General features: G+C 40.0%; 1 protein-coding gene across 1 annotated transcript in view; it reads right to left on the reverse strand.

Moving 5' to 3' along the window:
- Positions 1-25,277, reverse strand: part of RAB3C (RAB3C, member RAS oncogene family) — a gene marked incomplete at both ends in the record, with an annotated part of 309,288 nt that overhangs the window by 62,373 nt on the left and 221,638 nt on the right. The window contains one exon of the mRNA XM_082837397.1: positions 2,237-2,361. Coding sequence (XP_082693523.1) covers positions 2,237-2,361 — 125 coding nt within the window. The remainder of the gene's footprint in view (positions 1-2,236; positions 2,362-25,277) is intronic.

The following is a 25,277-nucleotide window of genomic DNA, read 5'->3' on the forward strand; positions in this document are numbered from 1 at the left end:
TGTGTGTGTGGGTGTGTGTGTGTGTGGAAGGCCACAACAAGAAACAAGAAAATCACAAGTGGGAAAGCTCACTGGTAAAGGCAAACATAAAGTAGTGGTAAAAAATCATCCACACACAAATATGATATCAAAACCAGCAACCGTGAATATACAACGGAGAAAAGACAGTCTCTTCAATAAGTGGTGCTGGGAAAACTGGACAGCTACATGTAAAAGAATAAATTTAGAACACTCCCTAACACCATACACAAAAATAAACTCAAATTGGATCAAAGACCTAAATGTAAGGCTGGATACTATAAAACTCCTAGAGGAAAACACAGAACTCTCTTTGACGTAAATTGCAGAAATATCTTTTTGAATTCACCTCCTAGAGTAATGAAAATAAAAACAAAAATAAACAAATTGGACATAATGAAACTTAAAAGCTTTTGCACAGCAAAGGACACCATAAACAAAATGAAAAGACAACAAACAGAATGGGAGAAAATATTTGCAAATGAAGCAACAGGAATTAATTTCCAAAATATGCAAACAGCTCATGCAGCTCAATATCAAAAAAGCAAACAACCCAACCAAAAAATGGACAGAAGATCTAAATAGACATTTTTCCAAAGAAGACACACAGATAGCCAAAAAGCACATGAAAAGATGCTCAACATCACTAATTATTAGAGAAATGCAAATCAAAATTACAATGAGTAGTTGTACAAAACTACAATCACCTCACAACAGTCAGAATGGCCATCATCAAAAAATCTACAAACAATAAGTGCTGGAGAGGGTGTAGAGAAAAGGGAACCCTTCTACACTCTCGGTGGGAATGTAAATCGGTACAACCACTATGGAGAACAGTGTGGAAGTTCCTTAAAAAACTAAATATAGAACTACTACATGATCCAACAATCCCATTCCTGGTCATATATCTGTAGAAAAGCATAATTTGAAAAGGTATCCTAATGTTCATTTCAGCACTATTTACAGTAGCCAAGACATGGAAGCAACCTAAATGTCCATCAACAGAGGAGTGGATAAAGAAGATGTGGTACATATATACAATGGAATATTACTCAGCCATAAAAAAGAACAAAATAATGCCATTTGCAGCAACATGGATGGACGTAGAGATTGTTATACTGAGTGAAGTAAGTCAGAGAAAGACAAATATCATATGATATCGCTTATATGTGGAATCTTAAAAAATGGTACAAATGAACTTATTTACAAAACAGAAATAGAGTCTTATTTACAGTACTGAAACAGATGTAGAAAACAAACATGGTTACTAGAGGGGAAAGGGGGGAGGGATAAATTGGGGGATTGGGATTGACATATACACACTACTATATATAAAATAGATAACTAATAAGGACCTACTGTATAGCACAGGGAACTCTACTCAATACTCTATAATGAGCTATATGGGAAAATAATCTAAAAAAGAGTGGATATATGTACATGTATAACTTATTCACTTTGCTGCACACCTGAAACTAACACAACATTGTAAGTCAACTATACTCCAATAAAAATTATTTTAAAAAAATCAATCAATCATGATTCCCTCCTTTGCACCAAAACTCTACCTTACTCACTCAAGCATTTTTTCCCCTATATACAATGTTTTGCATTTGAAATGGCTTTGCCATTTCTAAAACTCTTTCATATCTATCTCTTATCTCAGTTGATCTTATCTACAAGGACTTGGTAAAGTAGGCATGGGTCATAATACTCATTCTTAAGAGACGAGGAAACTGAGTTTCAAAGAGGTTTGTAACTGTAACACACGTTGCCAGTGGTGTCTCTAGAACCAGAATCTATAACATGACCTATTCTGTGCCTATTACCCACCCTCCTCCAATGGAAACTTGAAAACAACAATCATATAGCATAATAAAGTGCTCACTCAGTATAAAATATTGTATATAGAGAAAAAACCCCAAAGAAATAGCAAGCAAGGCACATCCTGTCTTTCTTATGCAATAGAATTTGAACATCTTGTACTAAATCCAAATGCTGGCTGTCTATTTTGCTTCTGTAATCGTGCTTGGATTCTAAGGGTACCACAGAAAGTGGGAGGAAATCCACTTACTACTTACAGGTGATGTGTTGGTTTCTACTGTCGGGTTGACAATCTTTTCATTAAATCCATCCTAGCAAGTAGCTGGGACTCTGCACTGTGTTACAAGTAATTACCATGCTCTCTTTCTCATTAATTTGATCATTTGTTTCTTACCAAGCTGTTCTCCTAAATGTTGGCCCCTCTCAGTTGAGATGACTCGCTCATCTTCCATGTCACATTTGTTCCCAACCAGGATAACCTGGGCATTATCCCACGAGTATGTTTTGATTTGAGTTGACCTACAAGAAAAAAAAAAGGCAAAAAAATGATCAGAGGAAAGTGCAACAGCATAAAATGAAGGAGAAGAAATATATCCCACAGATGACGATAACAGCAAAAAATGAAGCCCAAATACCTGACATTTAGAATTAATTAGTTCAGTGCAATTTTACTCTTCAGATACTCATCAGGGATTGCATGAGTCAAAAATCAGGGGAATGGTGGTGTTGTATTTAGAATTCTTCTGTGTTTGGTGAGATTAATATTACTACTGCTTCTTCCTTTCCCCCTTCTACTCCACCTTATACAGTACTTTTATACCTGGAGTGAGTGGCCAACCATCCCAGTTTGCCCAAGATGTTCCCAGTTTTAGCAGTAAAAGTCCTATGCCCCAAGAAACCCCTCAGTTCCAAGAAACCTGAGATGGTTGGTCACTATTTATAGCCCATCACAGAAAAGAATTTTTACCTTCTTACAGTCACAACTTAAAGAGCTAAGACAATTGGGTTAGGAAATCTGGGGGTAATGATAATATTTTAAAAAAGCGTTATAAGAACTAATCTACTCATGCCTTACATTTTTAAGAGAAAAATGCCAGGTTGATTAATATCAAAATTATAATACAATAAGCTGGTGTTTTAGGTTACTCTAAACAGGATAGCTAGGATTCAGAATAAGCTTCTGGTATGGATCATAATGCACATAACCAAATTTTGATTTTGAAACTTAGTTGATAACTATAATAGTTAATATTTGCTGGTACTGTTTTAAACTCTTTATATATGTTACCTTAACTTAATCCTTAGAGTAACTCAAGGGAGATAACATTATGATCCTCATTTTATAGTTGAGGAAAATGAGGCACAGAAAGGTTAAAAAATTCACCTAAGACAAGTGGTAGATCTGGAAATCAAACGCAGGCAGTAAAGCTTTCAAGCCTGTGCTCTTAAACACATATCTGTACTACTCATTACAAGTTTGAGAAGTGAAGTTCTAGTGTATTATCATTTCAGAGAGGAAGCTGAAAGGAAGCCATGTTCTTTAATCCTCCCTTTTTATTGGCCACGTTCTTATTTGATAACAATTCAAGATAGGTGGGAAAGACATATCACCCAGTGGGTGGTTGAGAGAGAGAGAGAGAGAGAGAGAGAGAGAGAGAGAGAGAGAGAGAGAGAGAGAGAGAGAGAAAGAGAGAGATGCTAAACAAATATGAAAGTTTAATAAAGGGATTTGTGAAGTGTCAAAAAGAGAAGCTTGGCATGTTCTTACTAGCAATTGTCAAATACTTCAGGATTTTTACAAAGAAAATAGTGATGAGCTGTTCTCAGCTTGAAGACAGAATGAAAGCAAATAGGTTTAAACTGCAGCAGGAGAGCTTTTAATGAGATGTCATCACTATTTCTCCCTTCCGAGAAGAAAGAAGAGAGCTAAAGGGCAGATAGGGTCTTATTTCAGAGTACTTCCCTGAACCAAGTACAAGTTTTCAAATGAGATTAAAATATCTGGTGAAAGATACCTTTGGTTCCATGTGAGCGTCTCAAGGTGCAGCATACTTTATCAGAAAAATCTGGGGATGTGACCTTTCTAATTATGACACCTAAGAGAATAATACATTCCTCTAGGAATAGTCACATTCAGCATGTATCTATAAACTGGGAAAATAAAGGCAGACATTCAAAATCTACACTTTTTACTTACCTCATCTTATGAGTGGGGTATATGAAAAATGATGAATTCAGAGTGAATTAAGATGTAAAAAATATTCTATACCTGGACACATCTTAAATCTCAAGTGCTAAGATAGTTGTATAAATAAATTCCAAAGGTTCTTTCAAAGGAACTCAAATCTAATCAGATTTCCTTAGGTAATTAAAAAAATTATCCCTTTGCTCCTTTAGGTCTTGTTAGCCAAGGCTTGGCCTATGCCTGGAAAGGCCCTAGGTTGAGAGCCCCTATGTTAATGGAGAAAGTTCTTATCCTGGCACACAGCTAGAACACAAATTTGCAGAATGAAGCTGGGGAGACCTGAGTCACAGGAGAATGTCATACTTGCGTAAGGAAGAGGCTGGGGCTGCTATGTAATAGCATGGCTTACTGAATTTACCAAGGACAAATGCTTGCCTGAAAAAATTTAGCACTCTTCTGACCTAGTTAAACTCTTCCTGCTGCACCCCTGATTGTATAAACTTACACCGGGCCGGGGTGCACCTTTGTGAAGGTAAAGAAGAAACAACTCAGCTAGCTGATTTGTACTCTTTAACCAAGTTAATGGAATGCTTGCTTCTGCCATTAAACATGTCTGAGTCTCTCAGTTCTAGCATAATAACTCATGGGGTCTGCGGAGGGCACAGAGATAGATTATACATCTATGCATACACAACATTCCCTGTTTATACTGTGTGTGTGTATAATTTAGGGATGCCATGATTACATCAGAACCATCCCCCTTTCCAATTGTACCTATATCAGAAATATTTTACTGTAACCTCCGCAATGTCCTAAACTGCCAATAATTAAAAATGAACACTTCCTGTAATTAGGGAATTATAAAGAACCGTTACCTTAAAAGCTTCAAGAGCCCTTGGAGACAATTTCTCTTTTTAATCAAATATCAACTGTGGTCTGAGACATTTGTGTTGAAGTGAACAAAACATTCATTTGCCAGAGTTGGTTAATCAAATAAGATTTGTTTTTGGACTCTGGACTTTCTGATGAAGTCTGCCATCAACAGAGTAGCTTTAGGCAAAGCCCAATCACCAGCTACAGGGGAACAGAACCATGCTGACTGATTTATGAATTACTACATATCATAGAATCTAAGATGCCGTGTATTATAAGATTAAAAATTACTTTACGAATGGCCAAGAACAAAAAGCAGCAGCCTGTGAAACTATGATACAATGGTTAACAATTGTCCTGCTAGACATACTTGTCAGTTACATCAGCTTCTTGTTACTTTGAAGTTTTTTTCATGTATTCTGAGGGATTTAGTAATTCTTTCTGTCTTCAGTTGCTTTGTTCATGAAAGATGGTCATCCTATGACTACCTCAATAAGTCAACATACCCTTCTGCTTGTGGGTACCTTCCCTTAAGACCTGTAGAGCACCAGCATGTTGCTTTGCAGGGAAATATGAAATGATGGTCATTACTCCAAATGAGTATTCACATCCCTAACATCAAACTGATACCCACCTCCCGCATACACAATAACTTTCTACCTACGTTGTAACAGTTCCACCACTCAGTTGAGGTAAGGACAGTATACACAGCTATGACCATGTTGGTGCATGTACAGGCAGTGGAATCCATTTCTCATACAGCATCAGCAATTACAATGTCATTTATTGTAAGACACGTCCCAATTTCAGAGATGTTAAAATATGAGTAATTGTGCATCTTAGCTTCTGTAAAACACTATTGTTTTCTTGGTATTTCTTTTATGTATGAAGACCTAGGTTGAAATGAGAGCTTGGATTATTCCTTTAGCTCAGGAATACTTGAAGATGAGAAAATATAAACCTCATGGGTTGAGAAAGACCCAGAGTTGTGTGTAATATGAATTAAGGGCAGAAGAACGTTGGGATGAAAATCCAATCCCCAAGCCTTCCAACTCAGAATCCTAACAATTTTATTCAGCTCATTTAAAAGAGAGTGCTAATACTGAGTATGGGAAAGTCATTCTGCAGCCTCAGCATCTTCATCTGTAAAATGAGGCCACCACAGTTTGTACTTAATCTCTGGGGATGTTGTAGGACAAATGTGGTTTTAGGTAGGGTCATGCTCTACTTTCTACATCGCAAACACCTTTTCACAAATATAAAACATTATTAGTCCCAGCTTGGGCAGCCAGCTGTTTCTCTTCCTCAGTCCAGGTCAACTCATCCTTTCTAATTTCTATAATCTAAAAAATAATTTGAGTTTTTTTCATTGAAGAATCTCAAATTTTGTCTCCGGTTTATACCTTAAGGCTGAGGTCCTGTACAGATACATTACTAAGAAGGAGTAAATGGCCTTTTTTGGTATGTCTATTAGGAGTACGGTACATGTTTATTGAGTGAATCCTCCTTTCATGTGTCATTTCTATGTATCTACTTTTTCAGTCATTTGCTATATTTTGTAACATTTCTTACTCGGGAATGGGTTTTTATCACCTCATTAGGAATTGTCTTATTTCTTTGTCTGTTAGGGAGACATATTTAAAGAAAGTGCTGTCACCAAATAACATACATGAGAGAAGATGATTTATTTCTGAATCACTGCAAAAGATCCTTTGGGATTTACTGTTAACCTCAACAAGATTAATGGACTCAGAAGCAACACGCTGGTCACCATGGTTACTCTACGAATGGCAATTAACTCAGACCTTACCAGTAACGAGGTCCTGGTTACTAAAAAAAAAAAAGTTATTTGTCTTTTAGTTAAAAACAAAAATAAAACAATAACCCCCCTCTCTCTCTATATTTCTATATTTTTATATGTTTCCTCTATAAATACATATGTAGGGAGAGAGTATTTTGATTTTTGTTTTTTGTTTTATATTATGAGGCCGAGGGAGATGAAGAGATTTTCATATTTTTTACATAAATGACTGAACTCTGCTCAAAATAAAATAATTTAGGAGAGCTGTAAACAGACAAATCAAATTCCTATAATATCTCTATTTCTCCTCTCTTGTTCTGGGTATATAAATAATCTCCTACGAGTTCAACCTGTTTTCATTGAGAAGAGACTCTTATTAGTGATAATGTTCTGAAAAACAGTCCACAAAATGTACCTCAGTAACCCAAAAAGCAGTTATCTCTTAGGGTCTGATCTGGGCTATACATGGGAAAATGAGGTGTCAGGGAGAATATGACCAGCTCTTCCCCCTGCAGTGAATCTCAGACAGATCTTAACAGCAGTCCTGTTCTTCATTCTGGAAGCTCAAATTTCTCCTCAGCATCCCTTTCCCTTACTCTCCTCAATATTCGGGAGCCTCAGCCTTCAGCATCTCAGCAGACTTCAAGTCATTATGGAATTTCCCAATCTCCTACTGCTCATCGCATAGCATTGGCCCTTCTGTTACTTTTCTACTAACTTAATCATTTATTTATTCAATTTTTCTCAACCCTTGGAGAGCTTTTAAAAATAATTTCAACCTAGAACAATTAAATCAGAACCTTTAGGGACGTCATCATAAGCATTTAAAAAAATAATCTCCGCAGCTCATTTGTATGTATGACTGGGATGGCTCTCTCGCCCACACCTGTTTCAGTTTTTAAAATAATCGGTTTCTTTACTTCCCATCTAACGCTCAAAGTGTTTGCAGGTGATTTACAGAGATACATACAAAATTAAAGATATAAGCAAAATAAATTTTAAAATGAATGAGTAGTAATAAGGAAACAAAAATAGGAACGTAATAAAACCTAATGATTTTTATACACTGAAAAAGCTAACAGGTAGTCTCAGAAGTTGAGGAGATAGGCTTTTCATAGGTACATTAACTCATTTAATAAAGGAGTTATAAAAGGAAATGTTAAAAATGTATACTCAAATAAATGTTCTCCAACCTCTTTTTTTTTTTTTTGCAGTATGCGGGCCTCTCACTCTTGTGGCCTCTCCCGTCGCAGAGCACAGGCTCCGGACGTGCAGGATCAGTGGCCATGGCTCACGGGCCCAGCTGCTCCGTGGCATGTGGGATCTTCCCGGACCGGGGCACGAACCCATGTCCCGTGCATCGGCAGGCAGACTCTCAACCACTGCGCCACCAGGGAAGCCCTGTTCTCCAACTTTTAATATCTTTAATTACTTAAAGAAATAGGTTTATAGTTTTTGGTAAAATTGCTATATTCTCATTAAAAATTCTAATAAGAGAAAAAGCTAAAGCAAAAAATAAAAATTATGAGAAATCTCACTAACCCCAGATAACCACCACTAACATCTTGGTGAAAATCCTAGAGTAGATTGTATTACTGACCTCACTGAGTCATCACCTCCTTCCCTGTAGGTGGATTATATTTCCTTGCCCTCCTGGTTTTGGACTGGGCCAAGTGAATTGCTTTGGCCAATGGAATATTAGGAGATTTGGTGTGAGCCACTGGTGAGCAATAGGCATCAGAGGCACTGTGAGTTTCATCAGCCCTCTGGTATTCTTGCTCTTCATCATGGAAGAGCCCATCCCAGAAAGGGGGCTGCTCTGCCAGCCTGTCCCAGAGGAATGAGAAAGCAGGAGGAGCCCAGCTGAGTTCTACAGAGATCAGCAAATCGCAGCCAAACCTAGAAGAGCCCAGCATTGCTTTCTCATTTCATCTCTTGCTACCCAACTTTGATATAGCCTTATTAATTTCTTTGAATTTCTCAAACATGCTACATTTTTCAACAACTAGGAGCTATCACTATGGGTGGGTCTAGGTTTTGCAAGGCCTAAAACTAATACAAATGTGAGGGCCCAATTTAAGGAAAAAATGCAAATTAGAAATACAGTCAGAATGGCCATCATTAAAACGTCTACAAATAGCAAATGCTGGAGAGGGTGTGGAGAAAAGGGAACCCTCCTACACTGTTGGTGGGAATGTAAATTGGTGGAGCCACTATGGAGAACAGTATGGAGGTTCCTCAGAAAACTGAAAATAGAATTACCATAGGATCCAACAATCCCACTCCTGGGCATATATCTGGACAAAACTATAATTCAAAAAGATACATGCACCCCTATGTTCACAGCAGCACTGTTTACAATAGCCAAGACGTGGAAACACCTAACTGTCCATCGACAGATGAATGGATAAAGAAGATGTGGCACATACATACAATGGAATACTACTCAGCCATAAAAAAGAATGAAATAATGCCATTTGCAGCTACATGGATGGACCTAGAGATTATCATACTAAGCAAAGTAAGTCAGAGAAAGACAAATACCATATGATATCACTTATATGTGGAATCTAAAATATGACACAAAAGAACTTATTTATGAAACAGAAACAGACTCACAGACATAGAGAACAGACTTGTGGTTGCCAAGCGGGAGGGAAGGATTGGGAGTTTGGGGTTAGCAGATGCAAACTAGTATACATAGAATGGATAAACAACAAGGTCCTACTGTATATCACAGGGAACTATGTTCAATATCCTGTGATAAACCATAATGGAAGAGAAAAAAAAGAAATACAGAATGAGGTACAGGGCAGTTTGTAGCAGATGCTGTTGGTGCTCTGCACATATTCCCCAGGCCTTGCCACTTCCTCGTGTGCTGGCTGCCTTCCAACTGCCAGTATCTGCAGCTTTTGGCTTTAAAGTCTTCTCTGAAGCAATGGAAGGCCACTCCACCCATCAGGGAAAGTCAAATGTAACAGGGAAAGAGCACACCCCAGGAACAGACCTCAGCCAGTGACTGACAGGAGTTAGCGTGTAACTACTGCCACTCCCTTGCTCCTCCGGCTGCTGCTGCAATGATTCCCAGAATTTCAAGAAGGATGAAACTCTAGTTACCCATAATGGTAGAAACACCATTTATTGGTGGTCTTCCCTTCCCCAGCTAACTTCCCCACCCTCTGTGGCTATTTCTTACACTTTCTGAAAAAAACCACTTGTATACAAATTCCCCTCTACGAGCCTGCTTCAGGAGAAACCCCAACTAATACACTTGGAATGGGCTTGTCCAGGAAAGGGACCCAAAGCTTCCTAGTAAGGTTCTGGAGATGGCAGTACCGGCTTGAAAGCACTGATTATTAAATATTAAGGACTTCTGTGGGTTGGTTGTGAAACTGTACCTTAACGTTGACCACGAAGGGTGTTTTTATACCATGGAAATTAGCAAATGCTACAAATCAGGTTTTTTTCTTTTGTTTTTGCCTTTTTTCAAAGAGTCTGTTTCCTGGTACACCACAGAATGTAAGCTTCATTAGTTTTGCAAGAAATTCACCTGTTGCTATCACATGTGCCATTGTCTAAAACACATGGCCTCTGTGTCAGGCTACCTCACCCTCTTCCATCTGGTCTCTGCTCAATCCCTCCTCTGGACTAGGTGCTCATCATATAGGCCCCCATACACCCTGTACCTCACTCACCTGGACCTTCTCACTTGTCTGTATCTCTCCTAGACTACAGGGGGGCAGGGACCCCAACTGTTTTGTTCACCACTGTGCACTCAGGAAAACATCTGGCACAAAGAAGGGTCTCAGCCAGTAACTGTGAATTAGTGACCAAATGAATGAGTGAACCATAGACCGAATGTGGCAAAAATGCCTAAGGAATTCAGTAAGTTCAGAATATCAGCATAAAATTAAAACAGCACAGGAGGAGAATCACCACTGTATGTGATGCCAGTGCCCCACGACATCCCTTTCAGGATGCGTTGCTGGCAGAGTTCTTCCAAGGTCTTTGACATCCTGACCACGTCGTTGGTAGAGAAAAGCAAGTGTTGGCCCCTCTACAACCTGCAGGGCCATCTGTGTGATGAGCTATTCATTCCAGCCAACAGGAATCACATTCCTTTCTGCTCCAGCACCAACAGTCAGGATGAGGATACTCAGGGAGTAACTTAGCACCTCGTTACCGTGGAATAGTTGCTTTGGAGGGTCCTAGTCTGACTCCTTCATTTTGTAGATGATAAAGCTGAAACTCAACATGTGGAGTGACATGTTAATGGAGATGATGCAGGTACCTAGTGGCTGACGTGAGTCTGTATCCCAAGACTCTCCATGCCTCCTCGTCTACTTCCACAGGGAAGAGCAGTGACTACATTCTACTGAGCACGGAAGTTGGGAAGAAATTCATGTGCCAAACAGTTGACTGGTTTTTAAAAATAAAAAGTAATATGTCTCCTGAGGAGACCAACATACTCTAAATCTCCATATATATGAGAGTCATGAGGCTGCATGTGGAAATGAGCAGAACTGGGTGGGTCTGAAGGATCCGATCCTCTTCGCAGGAAGCCCGTTGCTGAGAGCAAATAGCATTTATTCAAGAACTCAAGAAGCAGTCATCTTCAGCAGTGTGGTTCTGGAACCACGTGGGACCACATCAGATTCTGCATTGTCAGTCTAAAACCAACTTTAGACCCATTTCTATCATGCCTCTGTTATAACTTCTAATCTCATTTTGTTTGTACAAAATGTCAAATTCTATTTTTTTAATCCATATGTGTGGTAGGAACAACTGGACATCTCTCTTCTATGCCAGAAAGAAAAACAACAACTGGATGGCGGAAGCATCACCCACTGGAAAACAGAGACAGAACCCCCCCCCTTCAGTGAGCAGAAGGGAGTCTGACCCAGGAGAGGGACAGATGTTCCTAGGTTCTAGAATGCCTGGGTTATTCTTCCACAACTGGCAAGGCCAAATCCAGGTTAACAGAAATATCCTTTTCCTAAATCAGACTGTATTATCCTGGGGGAATGAATGGTCTTTGATAAGGCTTTTTGCTACTTAGCTGAAGGGCAAGCTGAACTTAGAATCTAGCATCTGCTCTGCCCTCACTCAGATACCAGGAAATTGTCCTTCCCCTTCATAGCCCGGGGGGCTGAGCAGAGGAGAAGCTCCACACACATTCGAACAAAGCCTGAGCTCTGAGGCATGCAAGACATTAAGAAAGGACCAAGGAGGAGGAGGAGGGAATGTCTCCTCCTGCGGGGTAGGAGGGGTTTCCATGAGGGGAATGAAACCTTAAGTCTTTGGGACTGAGCAAGTGGGAGCCAAAGGGAAATGAGAAGTGGAGATTAAGAGGAGATAACGACAGGAAGAGGAGAAATGTCCGCTAAACCTGTTTGAAGTCTAGGACTGTGAAGCCTCCATTCCAGGCAGGAAAATAAATAATATAGTTATATCTTCCTTTCCTCTAACACTAGCCAACTCTTCCAAGATCCCACTGTCAGGATTAATTGTGGAAGGCTTTGAAGTGGGCAAAAGAGATGCCTAGGAGTTCTGACAAGCATATCTTTCCAGATCATCTCTTGCTTTTCATAGACTTTGAGCTATTTTACAACTCTGTAAATGGGAGGAAATGGATAATAATATAGATGAGTTCTTGCCAATAGGAAATAGAAAATGAATTGTGTCTGGGGGGATGTCATTGATCATCGCCCATGGATATTCACCTATTTTGCAAATATTGGTAAATTCATTCCAGCATTCCCCATTACCTCTACGTGTTTTCACTGACTACTCCCTTGAACCTTGGCAACTTATATTGGTTCCATCATTAACTGCTGAGTTAAATAAAATCTTTAGGGGCTTCCCTGGTGGTGCAGTGGTTGAGAGTCTGCCTGCTAATGCAGGGGACACGGGTTCGAGCCCTGGTCTGGGAAGATCCCACATGCCGCGGAGCAACTGGGCCCATGAGCCGTAAGTGCTGAGCCTGCGCGCCTGGAGCCTGTGCTCCGCAACAAAAGAGGCCCGCGTGCCGCGATGAAGAGTGGCCCCCGCTTGCCACAACTAGAGAAAGCCCTCGCACAGAGACGAAGACCCAACGCAGCCAAAAATTAATTAATTAAAAAAAAAGTTGAAAAAAAATAAAAATCTTTAACATGTTTATTTTATATTTGGATGGAAGTGTGATTTTACCTTATTTTAAAAGGAAATTAAGCATTCCAGAGGGGAAAGGGCTCAAGATGCAGAGAAGAAGGACACAGAGCTCACCTTCTCCTACAAAAACATTAAAAATACATCTACAAGTGGTATGATTCACACAGAATATCTACTGAACACTTGCAGAAGACCTCAGACTTCCGAAAGGGCAAGAAAACCTCCACAAAACTAGGTAGGACAAAAAGAAAAAGAAAGGAATCTGGGTGGGGCCTGCACCTCAGGGAGGGAGTTGTGAAGGAGGAAAGGTTCCTGTACGCTGGGAAGTCCCCTCACCAGTAGGGAGATCAGCCTGGATGGAGGGGGAACTTCAGAGCCTAGGAGGAGAGCACAGCATCCAGTTTGTGGAGGGCAAAACAGAGAGCAACATGCACAGAAGGTCAGCACTGCCGCTGTGCACTCCCCAGGCTGGGATGCTCATCTGTCGGTGTGGGCAGGGGCTGAAGCTCAGGCTTTAGAGGTTTGACCTAGGGAGAGGACAAGGGTTGGCTGCATGGAGACAGCCTGAAGAGGCTGGACTGTGGCAACTGAGGGTGTACTCGGAGGAGGCCTGGGCCCGCCAGAGAGGCAAGATGCCATTGTTGGGGGCACAGAAGGAGAGGGGTGGGACCACCAGAAGAGCTTTTTTCCCTCTGAGTGCTCCCAGGCAATAGGTCACTGCCTACAGGAGCTCCAGGGGCAGGCGCAAGTTGCCGCTGCCATTGTGGGCTCCAGAGGTGAGCAGGGGCCACTGCTGCGAGACCCATGAGCAGGCGCCAAGCACTGCCCGCATTGTCCCGGGAGCACGTGGGCCACAGAAACCCCTAGGAGACTCATGAGCAGGTGCAAAGCACTGCCCTCACCGTCCAGGGAGCACACTGACCATAGCCGCAGCTACGAGAACTTGAGCAGGTGCCAAGCACCGTCCCTGCCATCCCGGGAGTGCACAAGGGCCACTGCACCTGCACACCCCATATCAAGGGGTTAACAGAAAGCACATGCTGAGGAAAGAGGCAACAAGCATCCAAACTAAAAGCAGGTCCTTGATTCCAGACAAGATGGTGGAGGAGGAGGACTTGAGCTCACCTCCTCTCACGAAAACACCAAAATCAGAACTAACTGCTGAACGACCATTGCCAAAAAAGACTGGAACCTACCAAAAAAAAGATTTGACATTCAAAAACAAAGAAGAAGCCACAGGAACATGGTAGGAGGGGCACTTTCAAGACATAATCAAATCCCATGCGCGCAAGGTGAGCAACGCACAAAATGGAAAGTAATTATATCACAGAGGTTCTCCCACAAGAGAGTCCTGAGCCCGATATCAGGCTCCCCAGCCTGAGGGCCTGGCATTGTGAGGAGGAGCCCCCAGAGCATTTGGCTTAGAAGGTCAGTGGGGCTTGAGTGCAGGAGCTCCACAGGACCAGGGGAAAGAGAGACTCCACTCTTGGAGGGCACACACAAATTTTCATGTACACTGGGACCCAGCAGAAAGAAGTAAATCCATAGGAGCCTGGCTGTACCAACCTGCAAGCCTTGGAGGGGCTCCTGGGGAAGGGGGGGAATGGCTGTGACTCACTGCGGGGGGTAAGGACACTGGTGGCAGAGGCCTCGGGGAATACTGATCAGCATAAGCTCTCCTGGAGGTGGCCATTTTGGCATCAAGACCTGGCCCTACCCAACCGCCTACAGGCTCCAGTGCTAGAACTCCTCAGGCCAAACAACCAGCAGGATAGGAACACAGCCCCACCCATCAACAGACAGGCTGCCTAAAGCCATACTGAGCTCACAGCCACCTCAAAACATATCCCTTGACACAAAGGAAACCACAAAACAAAAAAAACAACCCACACAATGGGAGAAATATTTGCAAACAATAAACAAGGGATTAGTCTCCAAAATTTACAAACCACGCCTACAGCTCAATAAAAAAATGGGCAGAAGACCTAAATAGACATTTCTCCAAAGAAGACATACAGATGGCCAAGAGCACATGAAAAGATGCTCAACATTACTAATTATTAGAGAAATGCAAATCAAAACTACAATGAAGTATCACCTCATACCAGTCCAAATGGCCATCAACAAAAAATCCACAAACAATAAATGCTGGAGAGGGTGTGGAAAAAAGGGAACCATCCTACACTGTTGGTGAGAATGTAAATTGGTACAGCCACTATGGAGAACAGTATGGAGTTTCCTTAAATATTTTAAAATAGAGCTACCATGAGATACAGCAATCCCAATCCTGGAAATTTATCCAGCAAAAAGCATGGTTTGAAAGGATACAGGCAGCAAAATGTTCATTGCATCACTGTTTACAATAGCCAAGACATGGAAGCAACCTAATTGTCCATTAACAGATGAATGGATAAAGGAGATGTGGTGTGTATATACAATGGAATATTACTCGGCCATTAAAAGGAATGAAATAATGCCATTTCAGCAACATGGATGGACCTGGAGATTATCATACTAAGTGAAGTCAGACAGAGAAAGACAAATATCATATGATATCGCTTATATGTGGAATCTAAAAAAATGATAAAAATGAACTTATATACAAAACAAAAACAGACTCACAGACTTAGAGAATGAACTTATGGTATGAAGGGGGAAAGGTGGGGTGGAGTGTTAGATTGAGAGTTTGGGATTGACATGTACACATTGCTATATTTAAAATAGATAACCAACAAGGACGAACTGTAAAAAAAAAAAATGTAATTTAAAAATAAAATAAACAAAAAACCACACTTTTGACATGACCGTGCCCACCAGAGGGACAAGACCAGGCTCCACCAACCAGTGGGCAGGCACCAGTGCCTCCCATGAGGAAGACTGCACAAGCCCCAGGACCAACCTAATGCACCGGGGGGCAGACACCAGAAGCAAGGCCTACAAACCTGTAGCCTGCAGAAAGGAGACCACAAACACAGAAAGTTAGACAAAATTAGATGGCACAGAAATATGTTCCAGACAAAGGAACAAGATAAAATCCCAGAAGAGCAACTAAGTGAAGTACAGATAGGCAATCTACCAGGAAAAGAATTTAGAGTAATGATAGTAAAAATGATCCAAGATCTTTTTAAAAAAATTGAGACACAGGCCAAGAAGATACAAGGAATGTTTATCAAAGAGCTAGAAGATTTGAAGAAGAAACAGAGATGAACAATACAATAACTGAAACGAAAAATATACTAGAAGGAATCAATAGCAGAATAACTGAGTCAGAAGAACAAATAAGTGATCTGGAAAACAAAGTGGTGGAAATCACTGCCACAGAACAGAATAAAGAAAAACATGAAAAGAAATGAGGCCAGTCTCAGAGACCTCTGGGACAAAATTAAACACACCAACATTCACATTAGAGGAGTTCTAGAAGAAGCAGAGAAAGGGAAAGGCCTGAGAAAATATTTGAAGAGATTATAGCTGAAAAGTTCCCTAAAATAAGAAAGGGAACACTCACTCAAGTCCAGGCAGCACAGAGAGTCCCAAACAAGATAAACCAGAGGAACACGCCGAGACACATATTAATCAAATTTCCAAAAATTAAAGACAAGGAAAACATATTAAAAGCAACAAGGGAAAAGCAACAAATAACATACAAGTGAATCCACATAAGGTTGTCAACAAATTGAAACTCTGTAGGCCAGAAGAGAGAGGCACGCTATGCTTAAATGAGAGGGAAAAACCTACATCAAGAATACTCTACCCAGCAAAGGTCTCATTCAGATTCAACAGAGAAACCAAAAGATTTACAGATAAGCAAAAGCTAAGAGAATTCACCAGCTTTACAACAAATCCTAAAGGAACTTCTCTAGGCAGAAAACAGAAGGCCACAACTAGAATCAAGAAAATTATGAATGGGCAAGCTCACCAGTAAAGGCAAACATACAGTAAAGGGAGGAAATCATCCACACAAAAATAGTATATAAAACCCAGCATTTGTGAGAAGAGGAGAGTACACACACAGAATATTGGAAATGCATTGGAAATTAAGACACCAGCAACATAATCTTGTTTATATATAGACTGCTATATCAAAACCTCATGGTAACTGCAAAGCAAAAATCTACAATAGATACACATAGCAAAAGAAAAAGAAATCCAAACACAACACTAAAGATAGCAAATCACAAGAAAACAAAAGAGGAATGGAAGAAAAAAGACCTATAAAAACAAATTCAAAACAATTAACAAAATGGAAACAATAACATACATATCAGTAATTACCTTAAATGTAAATGGATTAAATGCTCCAACCAAAAGACATAGACAGGCTGAATGGATACAAAAACGAGATGTGTATATATGCTGTCTACAAGAGAACCACTTCAGATCTAGGGACACATATAGACTGAAAGTGAGGGGATGGAAAAAGGCATTCCATGCAAATACAAACCAAAACAAAGCTGGAGTAGCAATACTCATACCAGACAAAATGACTTTAAAATAAAGTTTGTTACAAGAGACAAAAAGGACAATACATAATGATCAAGAAATCAATCCAAGAAGACAATTTAACAATTGTAAATACATACGGACCCAGCATAGGAGCAGCTCAATATATGAGGCAAATGCTAACACCCATCAAAGGAGAAATCAACAGTAACAATCATAGTGGGGGATTTAACACCCTACTTTCATCAATGGACAGACCATCCAGACAGAAAGTCAATAAGGACAGCCAGGCCTTAAATGACACATTACACTAGATGGACTTAATTGATATTTATAGAACATTCCATCCAAAAGCAGAATACACTTTTCTCTCAAGGGCACATGGAACATTCTCCAGGATAGATCACATACTGAGCCATAAACCAAGCCTTGGTAAATTTAAGAAAATTGAAATCATACCGGGGTCTTTTCCAGCCATGATGCTATAAGATTAGAAATCAATTACAAGAAACAAATTGTAAAAAACACAAACACGTGGAGGCTAAACAATGTTACTAAACAACCAATGGATTACTGAAGAAATCAAAGAGGAAATCAAAAAATACCTAGAGACAAATGAAAACGAAAGCATGACCATCGAAAACCTATGGGACACAGCAAAAACAGTTCTAAGAGGAAAGTTTATAGCAATACAATCTTACCCCAGGAAATAAGAAAAATCTCAAATAAACAACCTAACATTACACCTAAAGCAACTAGAGAAAGAACAACAAACAAACCCAAAAGTCAGCAGAAGGAAACAAATCATAATGTTCAGGGCAGAAATAAATGAAAGAGAGATGAAGAAAACAATAGAAAAGATCAATGAAACTAAAAGCTTGTTCTTTGAGAAGATAAACAAAATTGATAAACCTTTAGCTAGACTTATCAAGAAAAAAAGGGAGAGGACCCAAGTTAATAAAATTAGAAATAAAAAAGAAGTTACAACTAATACCACAGAAATACAAAAGATCATAGGAACTACTATAAACAACAATATGCCAATAAAATGGACAACCTAGAAGAGATGGACAAATTCTTAGGAAGGTACAAACTTCCAAGACTGAACCAGGAAGAAATAGAAAATCTGAACAGACCAATTGCTAGGAATGAAATTGAATCAGTTATGTAAAAACTTACAACAAACAAAAGTCCAGGACTAGATACCTTCATAGGCGAATTCTACCAAACATTTAGTGAAGAGTTAACACCTACCCTTCTGAAACTATTCCAAAAAATTCCAGAGGAAGGAACACTTCCAAACCCATTCTATGAGGCCACCATCACACTGATGCCAAAACCAGACAAAGATACCACAAAAAAAGAAAATTACAGGCCAATATCACTGATGAACATAGATGCAAAAATCCTCAATAAAATACTAGCAAACCAAATCCAATAATACGTTAAAAGGATCATACACCATGATCAAGGGGCATTTATCCCACAAATGCAAGGAATCTTCAATATCCACAAATAAATCAGTGTGATACACCATGTTAACAAACTGAAGAATAAAAAACATATGATCATCTCAATTAGGTGCAGAAAAAGCTTTTGACAAAATTCAATATCCATTTATGATTTAAAAAAAAAAAAAAAACCTCTCCAGAGAACTGGCATACAGGGAACTTACCTCAACATAATAAAGGCCATATATAACAAACCCACAGCTAACATCATTCTCACCAGTGAAAAGCTGAAAGCATTCCCTCTAAGATAAGGAACAAGACAAGGATGTCCACTTTCGCCACTACTGTTCAACATAGTTTTGGAAGTCCTAGTCATGGCAATCAGAGAAGAAAAAGAAATAAAGGAAATCCAAATTGGAAAAGAAGTGAAACTGTCACTGTTGGCAGATGACATGACAGTATACATAGAAAATCCTAAAGATGCTACCAGAAAACTACTAGAGCTCATCAAGGAATTCAGTATAGTTGCAGCATACAAAGTTAATACACAGAAGACTCTTGTATTCCTATATTCTAACAACAAAAGATCAGAAAGAGAAATTAAGGAACCAGTCCCATTTACCATTACATCAAAAAGAATAAAATACCTAGGAATAAACCTACCTAAGGAGGCAACAGACCCATACTCTGAAAACTATAAGACACTGATGAAAGAAATTGTAGATGACACAAACAGATGGCTAGATATACCATGTTCTTGGATTGGAAGAATCAATATTGTGAAAATGACTATACTACCCAAGGCAATCTGCAGTTTCAGTGCAATCCCTATCAAATTACCAATGGCATTTTTCACAGAATTAGAAGAAAAATTTTAAAATTTGTATGGAAACACAAAAGACCCTAAATAACCAAAGCAATCCTGATAAAGAAAAACAGAGCTGGAGGAATGAGGCTCCCTGACTTCAGATTATACTACAAAGCTACTATCATCAAAACAGTATGGTACTGGCACAGAGACAGACCAATAGATCAATGGAACAGGATAGAAAGCCTGGAATTAAACCCACTCACCTATGGTCAACCAATCCACGACAAAGAAGGCGATAATATACAATGGAGAAAAGAGTCCTTTCAATAACTGGTGCTGGGAAAACTGGACAATTACATGTAAGAGAATGAAATTTGACCATTCTCTAACGCCACGCATAAAAATAAACTCACAATAGATCAAAGACCTAAATGTAAGGCTGAACAGTATAAAACTACTAGAGGAAAACATAGGCAGAAAACTCTTTGACATAAATCTCAGCAAGATCTTTTTGGATCCACCTCCTACAGTAATGAAAACAAACACAAAAATAAACAAATGGGAACTAACTACACTTAAAAGCTTTTGAACAGCAATGGCAACCATAAACAAAACAAAAGGCAACCTACAGAATGGGAGAAAATATTTGGAATGAAGCAACCGGCAAGGGATTGATTAATCTCAAAAATATGCAAACTACTCATGCAGCTCAATATCATAAAAACAAACAACGCTATTAAAAAATAGGCAGAAGATCTAAATATACATTTCTCCAAACAAGACATACAGATGGCCAAAAAGCACATGAAATGATCTTCAATGTCATTAATTATAGAGAAATGCAAAACAAAATGGCAATGAGGTATCACCTCACACACGTCAGAATGGCCATCATCAAAAAGTCTACAAACAATAAATGCTGGAGAACAGGGAACCCTCCTATGTAAATGTAAATTGGTACAACCACTATGGAGCACAGTATTGAGGTTCCTTAAAAAACTAAAAAGAGAGCTACCATATGAGCGAGCAAAGCCACTCCTGGGCATATATCTAGAGAAAACTACAATTCGAAAATATACATACACCTCAATGTTCATTGCAGCACTATTTACAATAGCTAAGACATGGAAGCAACCTAAATGTCCATCGACAGATGAATGGATAAAGAAGATGTGGTACATATATACACATACATACAATGGAATATTAGCCATAAAAAAGAAGGAAATAATGCCATTTCACCAACAGGGATGGACCCAGAGATTACCATATCAAGTGAAGTAAGTCAGACAGAGAAAGACAAATACCATATGATATCACCCATGTGGGATCTCATTTAAAAAACTGATACAAATGAACTTATTTACAAAACAGAAACAGACTCAGATATTGAAAACAAACTATGGTTACCAACGGGGAAACAAATGTGGGGAGGAAGGGATAAATCAGTAGCTTGGGATTAACATATATTATACACACTACTATATATAAAATAGATAACCAACAAGGACCTAGTGTACAGCACAGGGAGCTCTACACAATATTCTGTAATAATCTATACGGGAAAAAGAATGAATATATGTATATGTATAACTGAATCACTTTGCTGTACATCTGAAACTAACATTGTGAATCAATTATACTCCAATATAATTTAAAAAATAAGATTAACACATGACACACACAAAAAGTGCATGCCAACCTTTTTTCCTGGTACATATAAAAACATTAACACTTGTAGAAAAGCAGCAGGGGAACCTGGAGAAGTATAAGACTTGGCAGAACATAACTTACAGGTTGTTTATGCTTTATGAGATAAATGAAATCACAGAATAAAGAATATGTTAAATAAAAAATAAAATATCAGTAAAAGGAAATTAACCATTACAACTTATCACCTGATGGAAGGAAGGCATGTATTTGGAATGACTAGCCAACCTGTACTTGAGAACAGAAATCACCATTGTGCCGCAGTAGATGTACTCAACCATCCTGATGGGTTATTAGGTGTAATGACCACAGGAATCAGCAGGAGACCCAAGGGAGGGCAGCAGTGAGAAACAATACCAGTCATGTGAGTTGGACTAAACGCCTTAAATGTCCCCTAAATTTAGCAAGGAACACCCTCTGAGATGGGGAAGACCCTAGCCCTTGTTACCTCACATGTGAAGTACTGGTCACTCTGGTGGTATAATAAAAAATAATACATATTTATGTACATATAAATAATATATAATATTTAAACATAAAACAATAAATTGATAATAATAAAACAGTAACATCATTAATTTAACCCTTTATGTCAGGCAATGTGCTAAGTGCTTTACATTTATTATCTCATTTAATTCTGATAACACTGTAGGTAGATGCTATTGTTTTCCCCATTTTGCAGATGAAGAAATTGTAAAAATGAACACCTATTGAGGGTAAGTTACCAGAAACCCTCAGCTAATATAATGCAATTGGACTGCAAACCTTTCCATTGGAGTAGGAGCTCAAAGTGGTGGGTTCTAATTTTTGTACCTTATTCAGAGAACCCAGAACTATTCTCTTAGCTTTCTTGAATCTCTGCCGAGAGGGGAGAACAAATCCTACTAATATTTTCACTAGATTTTCAAGAAGACCAATGACGAGATGTCCATGAAGGAGTTTTGAAAGCCAGAGAGTGCTATATGAATGGAAGGTATTATTATTACCGGCAAATGATATTAATTTTCAATATGGCATCGATATGTTATCTCAAATCATTCTCTAAACAATCCTCATTGTGATTTTCTTTGCTGTTTTGTGACCTTTAATTAGAAAAGGTTAAAGTGGGAGGAAAACAACTACAAAAATACTAATTCTCTTTCAACCTTATAAATGCATTGTCAGGTATTACTTGAGGAGCTGGGGACCCAGCAGTAAAGAAAGATATGGGCTATGCTCTCAGGGAGCTGTGGCCTGACCTCATACTGTGATCTCACAAATACACTCAAATCAGCAGGTGTTTACTGTGCATAAGACACTAGTGTCTACAACACAGGGTGCCGCTTTTCGAAACTTAGCGGGCAGTGGAATCACCTGGGAGGTTTGCTCCCACCTTCTGAGTTCCACCCCCAGATATTCTGCTTTAGGAGGGCTGAGGCAGGGCCTGAGATTCTGCATTTCTAACAAGCACTCAGGTGGTGCAAGCACATTTTGAGCATCACTGCAGTGGGGGAGAGAAAGAAGTAGGATTTGGCCCCTGTCTTCAGGCTGTTACATTCACTAGAGAGAAGAGTCTAGCTTGAAAAGTTAATGGTCAAATGGGCAGGGTAAGTGGGGGGCCCTTCCAGTGGGAAGGCTGTGGTGATTGTTCCAGCAGCTTAGGGGATGATGGACCGGGGGGGCAGTGAGAAGTGGAGGCTGGACCTCTGGGAAGTAGAGGAGGGGTGTGGCAGATGCAAGAAGGGGCACTTTTAGGTATTCATAAGTCTAAGATTTAATCTCCAAGTCAGAGAAACGCATAGACTGAAACAGAGGTACTAGGATGTGGTTGGGGTCTTTGGGGTGAAGAGCTGGAGGAGGCCTTCAGAGGGGCCTGAGGAGATAAGGCTGCTTGGGGGTCCCATGTTGGCAGTGGTGGTGGGGATGCGTGGGGCAAGGGGGGGGAGGGTGATCTGGGGATTCACCACTTCAGTGGTTCACTGACGTGAATTCAGCTCAGGCTGCCCCCCTGTACAGTAAGAGACAGCGGGGGTGTGGGGAAGGGGCCATCCCAGATAGCTTCATGTCTTGGGGAGAGGGAAGGGCAGTGGGGAGGAAAAGAAAATGATAAACGGGAAACAAAGAAAGATTATCCTCAGGGCCAAGGAACAGACTTTACTGGGGGCTCTGGCCCCTTCCGTAGGCCTTAGGTTCTGGTAAAACAGATTTGGAAGAGTCAGGAACTGTCCACTCTCTTCCAACCCATTTGCCTTTTATAACCCCTCCCATTCAACATGTCTGAAGCATTGTTCTATTGTTTGCCATAAAAATCACTGTAAAATCTCCTCTCTTTCTCTCTTCTTTGAAATGACAGTGTTTTTCACATGAACAAGAGCAAAGAGGTTTTGCCATTGGGGAGAACTCTGGCCTCAGGAATCCAGAAAATATGAAAAGGCTGAGCTCCACAGTCGCCATCTGCCCAGGCTGCAGACAGTAATTGGTATTCGGTTTTTTAGATGCCACTTCAAACAAGGCACGGGGTAAGGGGTCCAGTTGCAGGCTGTGCATATGAACCGCAGTCCTTCTCTAGCAAAAGGCATTCTGCCATAAAGAAGAGTAAGGTCGTGCAGTAAAGACGTGGTTCATTGAACCTGTGCTCGGCTTGGATGCTCAGATGAAGTCCTGGTCTCATCGTGCCTCTGTAGGACCAGAATAATCCATGTCCATAACGCAGCCCTTGGAGGCAAACAAGACCTTGGCGGCAACAGTTTGGAGGGGGAAAATTCTAGAAGTACACCATCATGCAAGCGAGGAGGACAAGCTACAACTGTTGTGCAAGAGCAATACATCAACTAAAAGAAGACGCAGCTCGTGCATATTAGCACGTGTTCTTGAAATACACATCTGCCCTTGTACTCCTGCTTTAGAAGAAATTGCCCAACATCACCATGCTTCTGGAGAAGATCATATTAGGTAGTAATCATCACATCTCAAATTAAAACAAAACAACTAATTCTAATACACACACAGAGAAAGCACACACAAAGAAGACTTCTGTACCAACAGAAGCACTTTTGTTTCTTGTCCAGTGCTTTCTAGATGCATCAGTCATTTGCCTATTTGTTCTTCGGTCTGTTTCTTTCCCTTCCCATGCTGCGCTCTGTATGGCAGGAGGATGACCCTTGCACGAGTGTTTCCCAGGCTGCCTTGCCAGCTGGTTTCCAATGGGAGACTTGGACAGGAGACTGGAGAGGGAGGAGGGCAGAGCTCAGGGCTCCCCCCGGCTTCTGCTTTGAGCGGCCTCTCTAAAAGAGGCGGCAGCTCTACGGACAGTTCCAGCTCTTGGTAGGTGGTGTCCCCAGTCTGTGGGCTCTAGAAACCCCACTTCAAAACCCAGTGGTTGATAATCTCTGGATTGTCTCATTGCCCCTAGTTATCTGGGATTAGATTCTCCCTATCGAATGACCTGGCCAATGTCTGTTTCCTAGGCTGGATCCTCACTGACACACTATGTTAACATTTGAATAGTTTTTCATTCAGGAAACAAAACAGGACACTATTTTGTAGCTCAAAAGTCTAGGCTACCTTATTTCTCCAACTATTGCGGAGGCTTCCTCTGGCACACAGACTTTGGAAAGGAAGAACAGTAAACAATAAAGTTAGCATAACTAGAGGTTTTCTCATCATAATTTATCAACTCCAGAAAGACCAAATTAGGCTAAATGGATTATATGTTGTCAGCTGTGAGAAGACTGAAGGCTATACACCAGGTTTTAGTTACTATGCAGTGGGCGCTATCCAATAAAATAAAAAAGGAGAGAAAAATAAAATTATCTATACAGAGAAATAATAGTAAATGTAGAAAAATACAGGCTATGTTAAGAAAAAGCCATTTAGTCAAAATTCTAAAGCCCTAGTGTTTACTGAGCTATTTGAAATAACTCTAGCTGGCTTCTGGCAAAAAAAAGAAAAAAAAAGAATTGTAAAATAACAAAACATGACACAGCATTTCTTGAGAATTTGACACAGAGGAAAGCTGTTGAAAGAATAAATATT

This window comes from Leucopleurus acutus (genome assembly GCF_964270905.1).
Source record: "Leucopleurus acutus genome assembly, chromosome: 3".
Classification (NCBI taxonomy): Eukaryota; Metazoa; Chordata; class Mammalia; order Artiodactyla; family Delphinidae; genus Leucopleurus; species Leucopleurus acutus.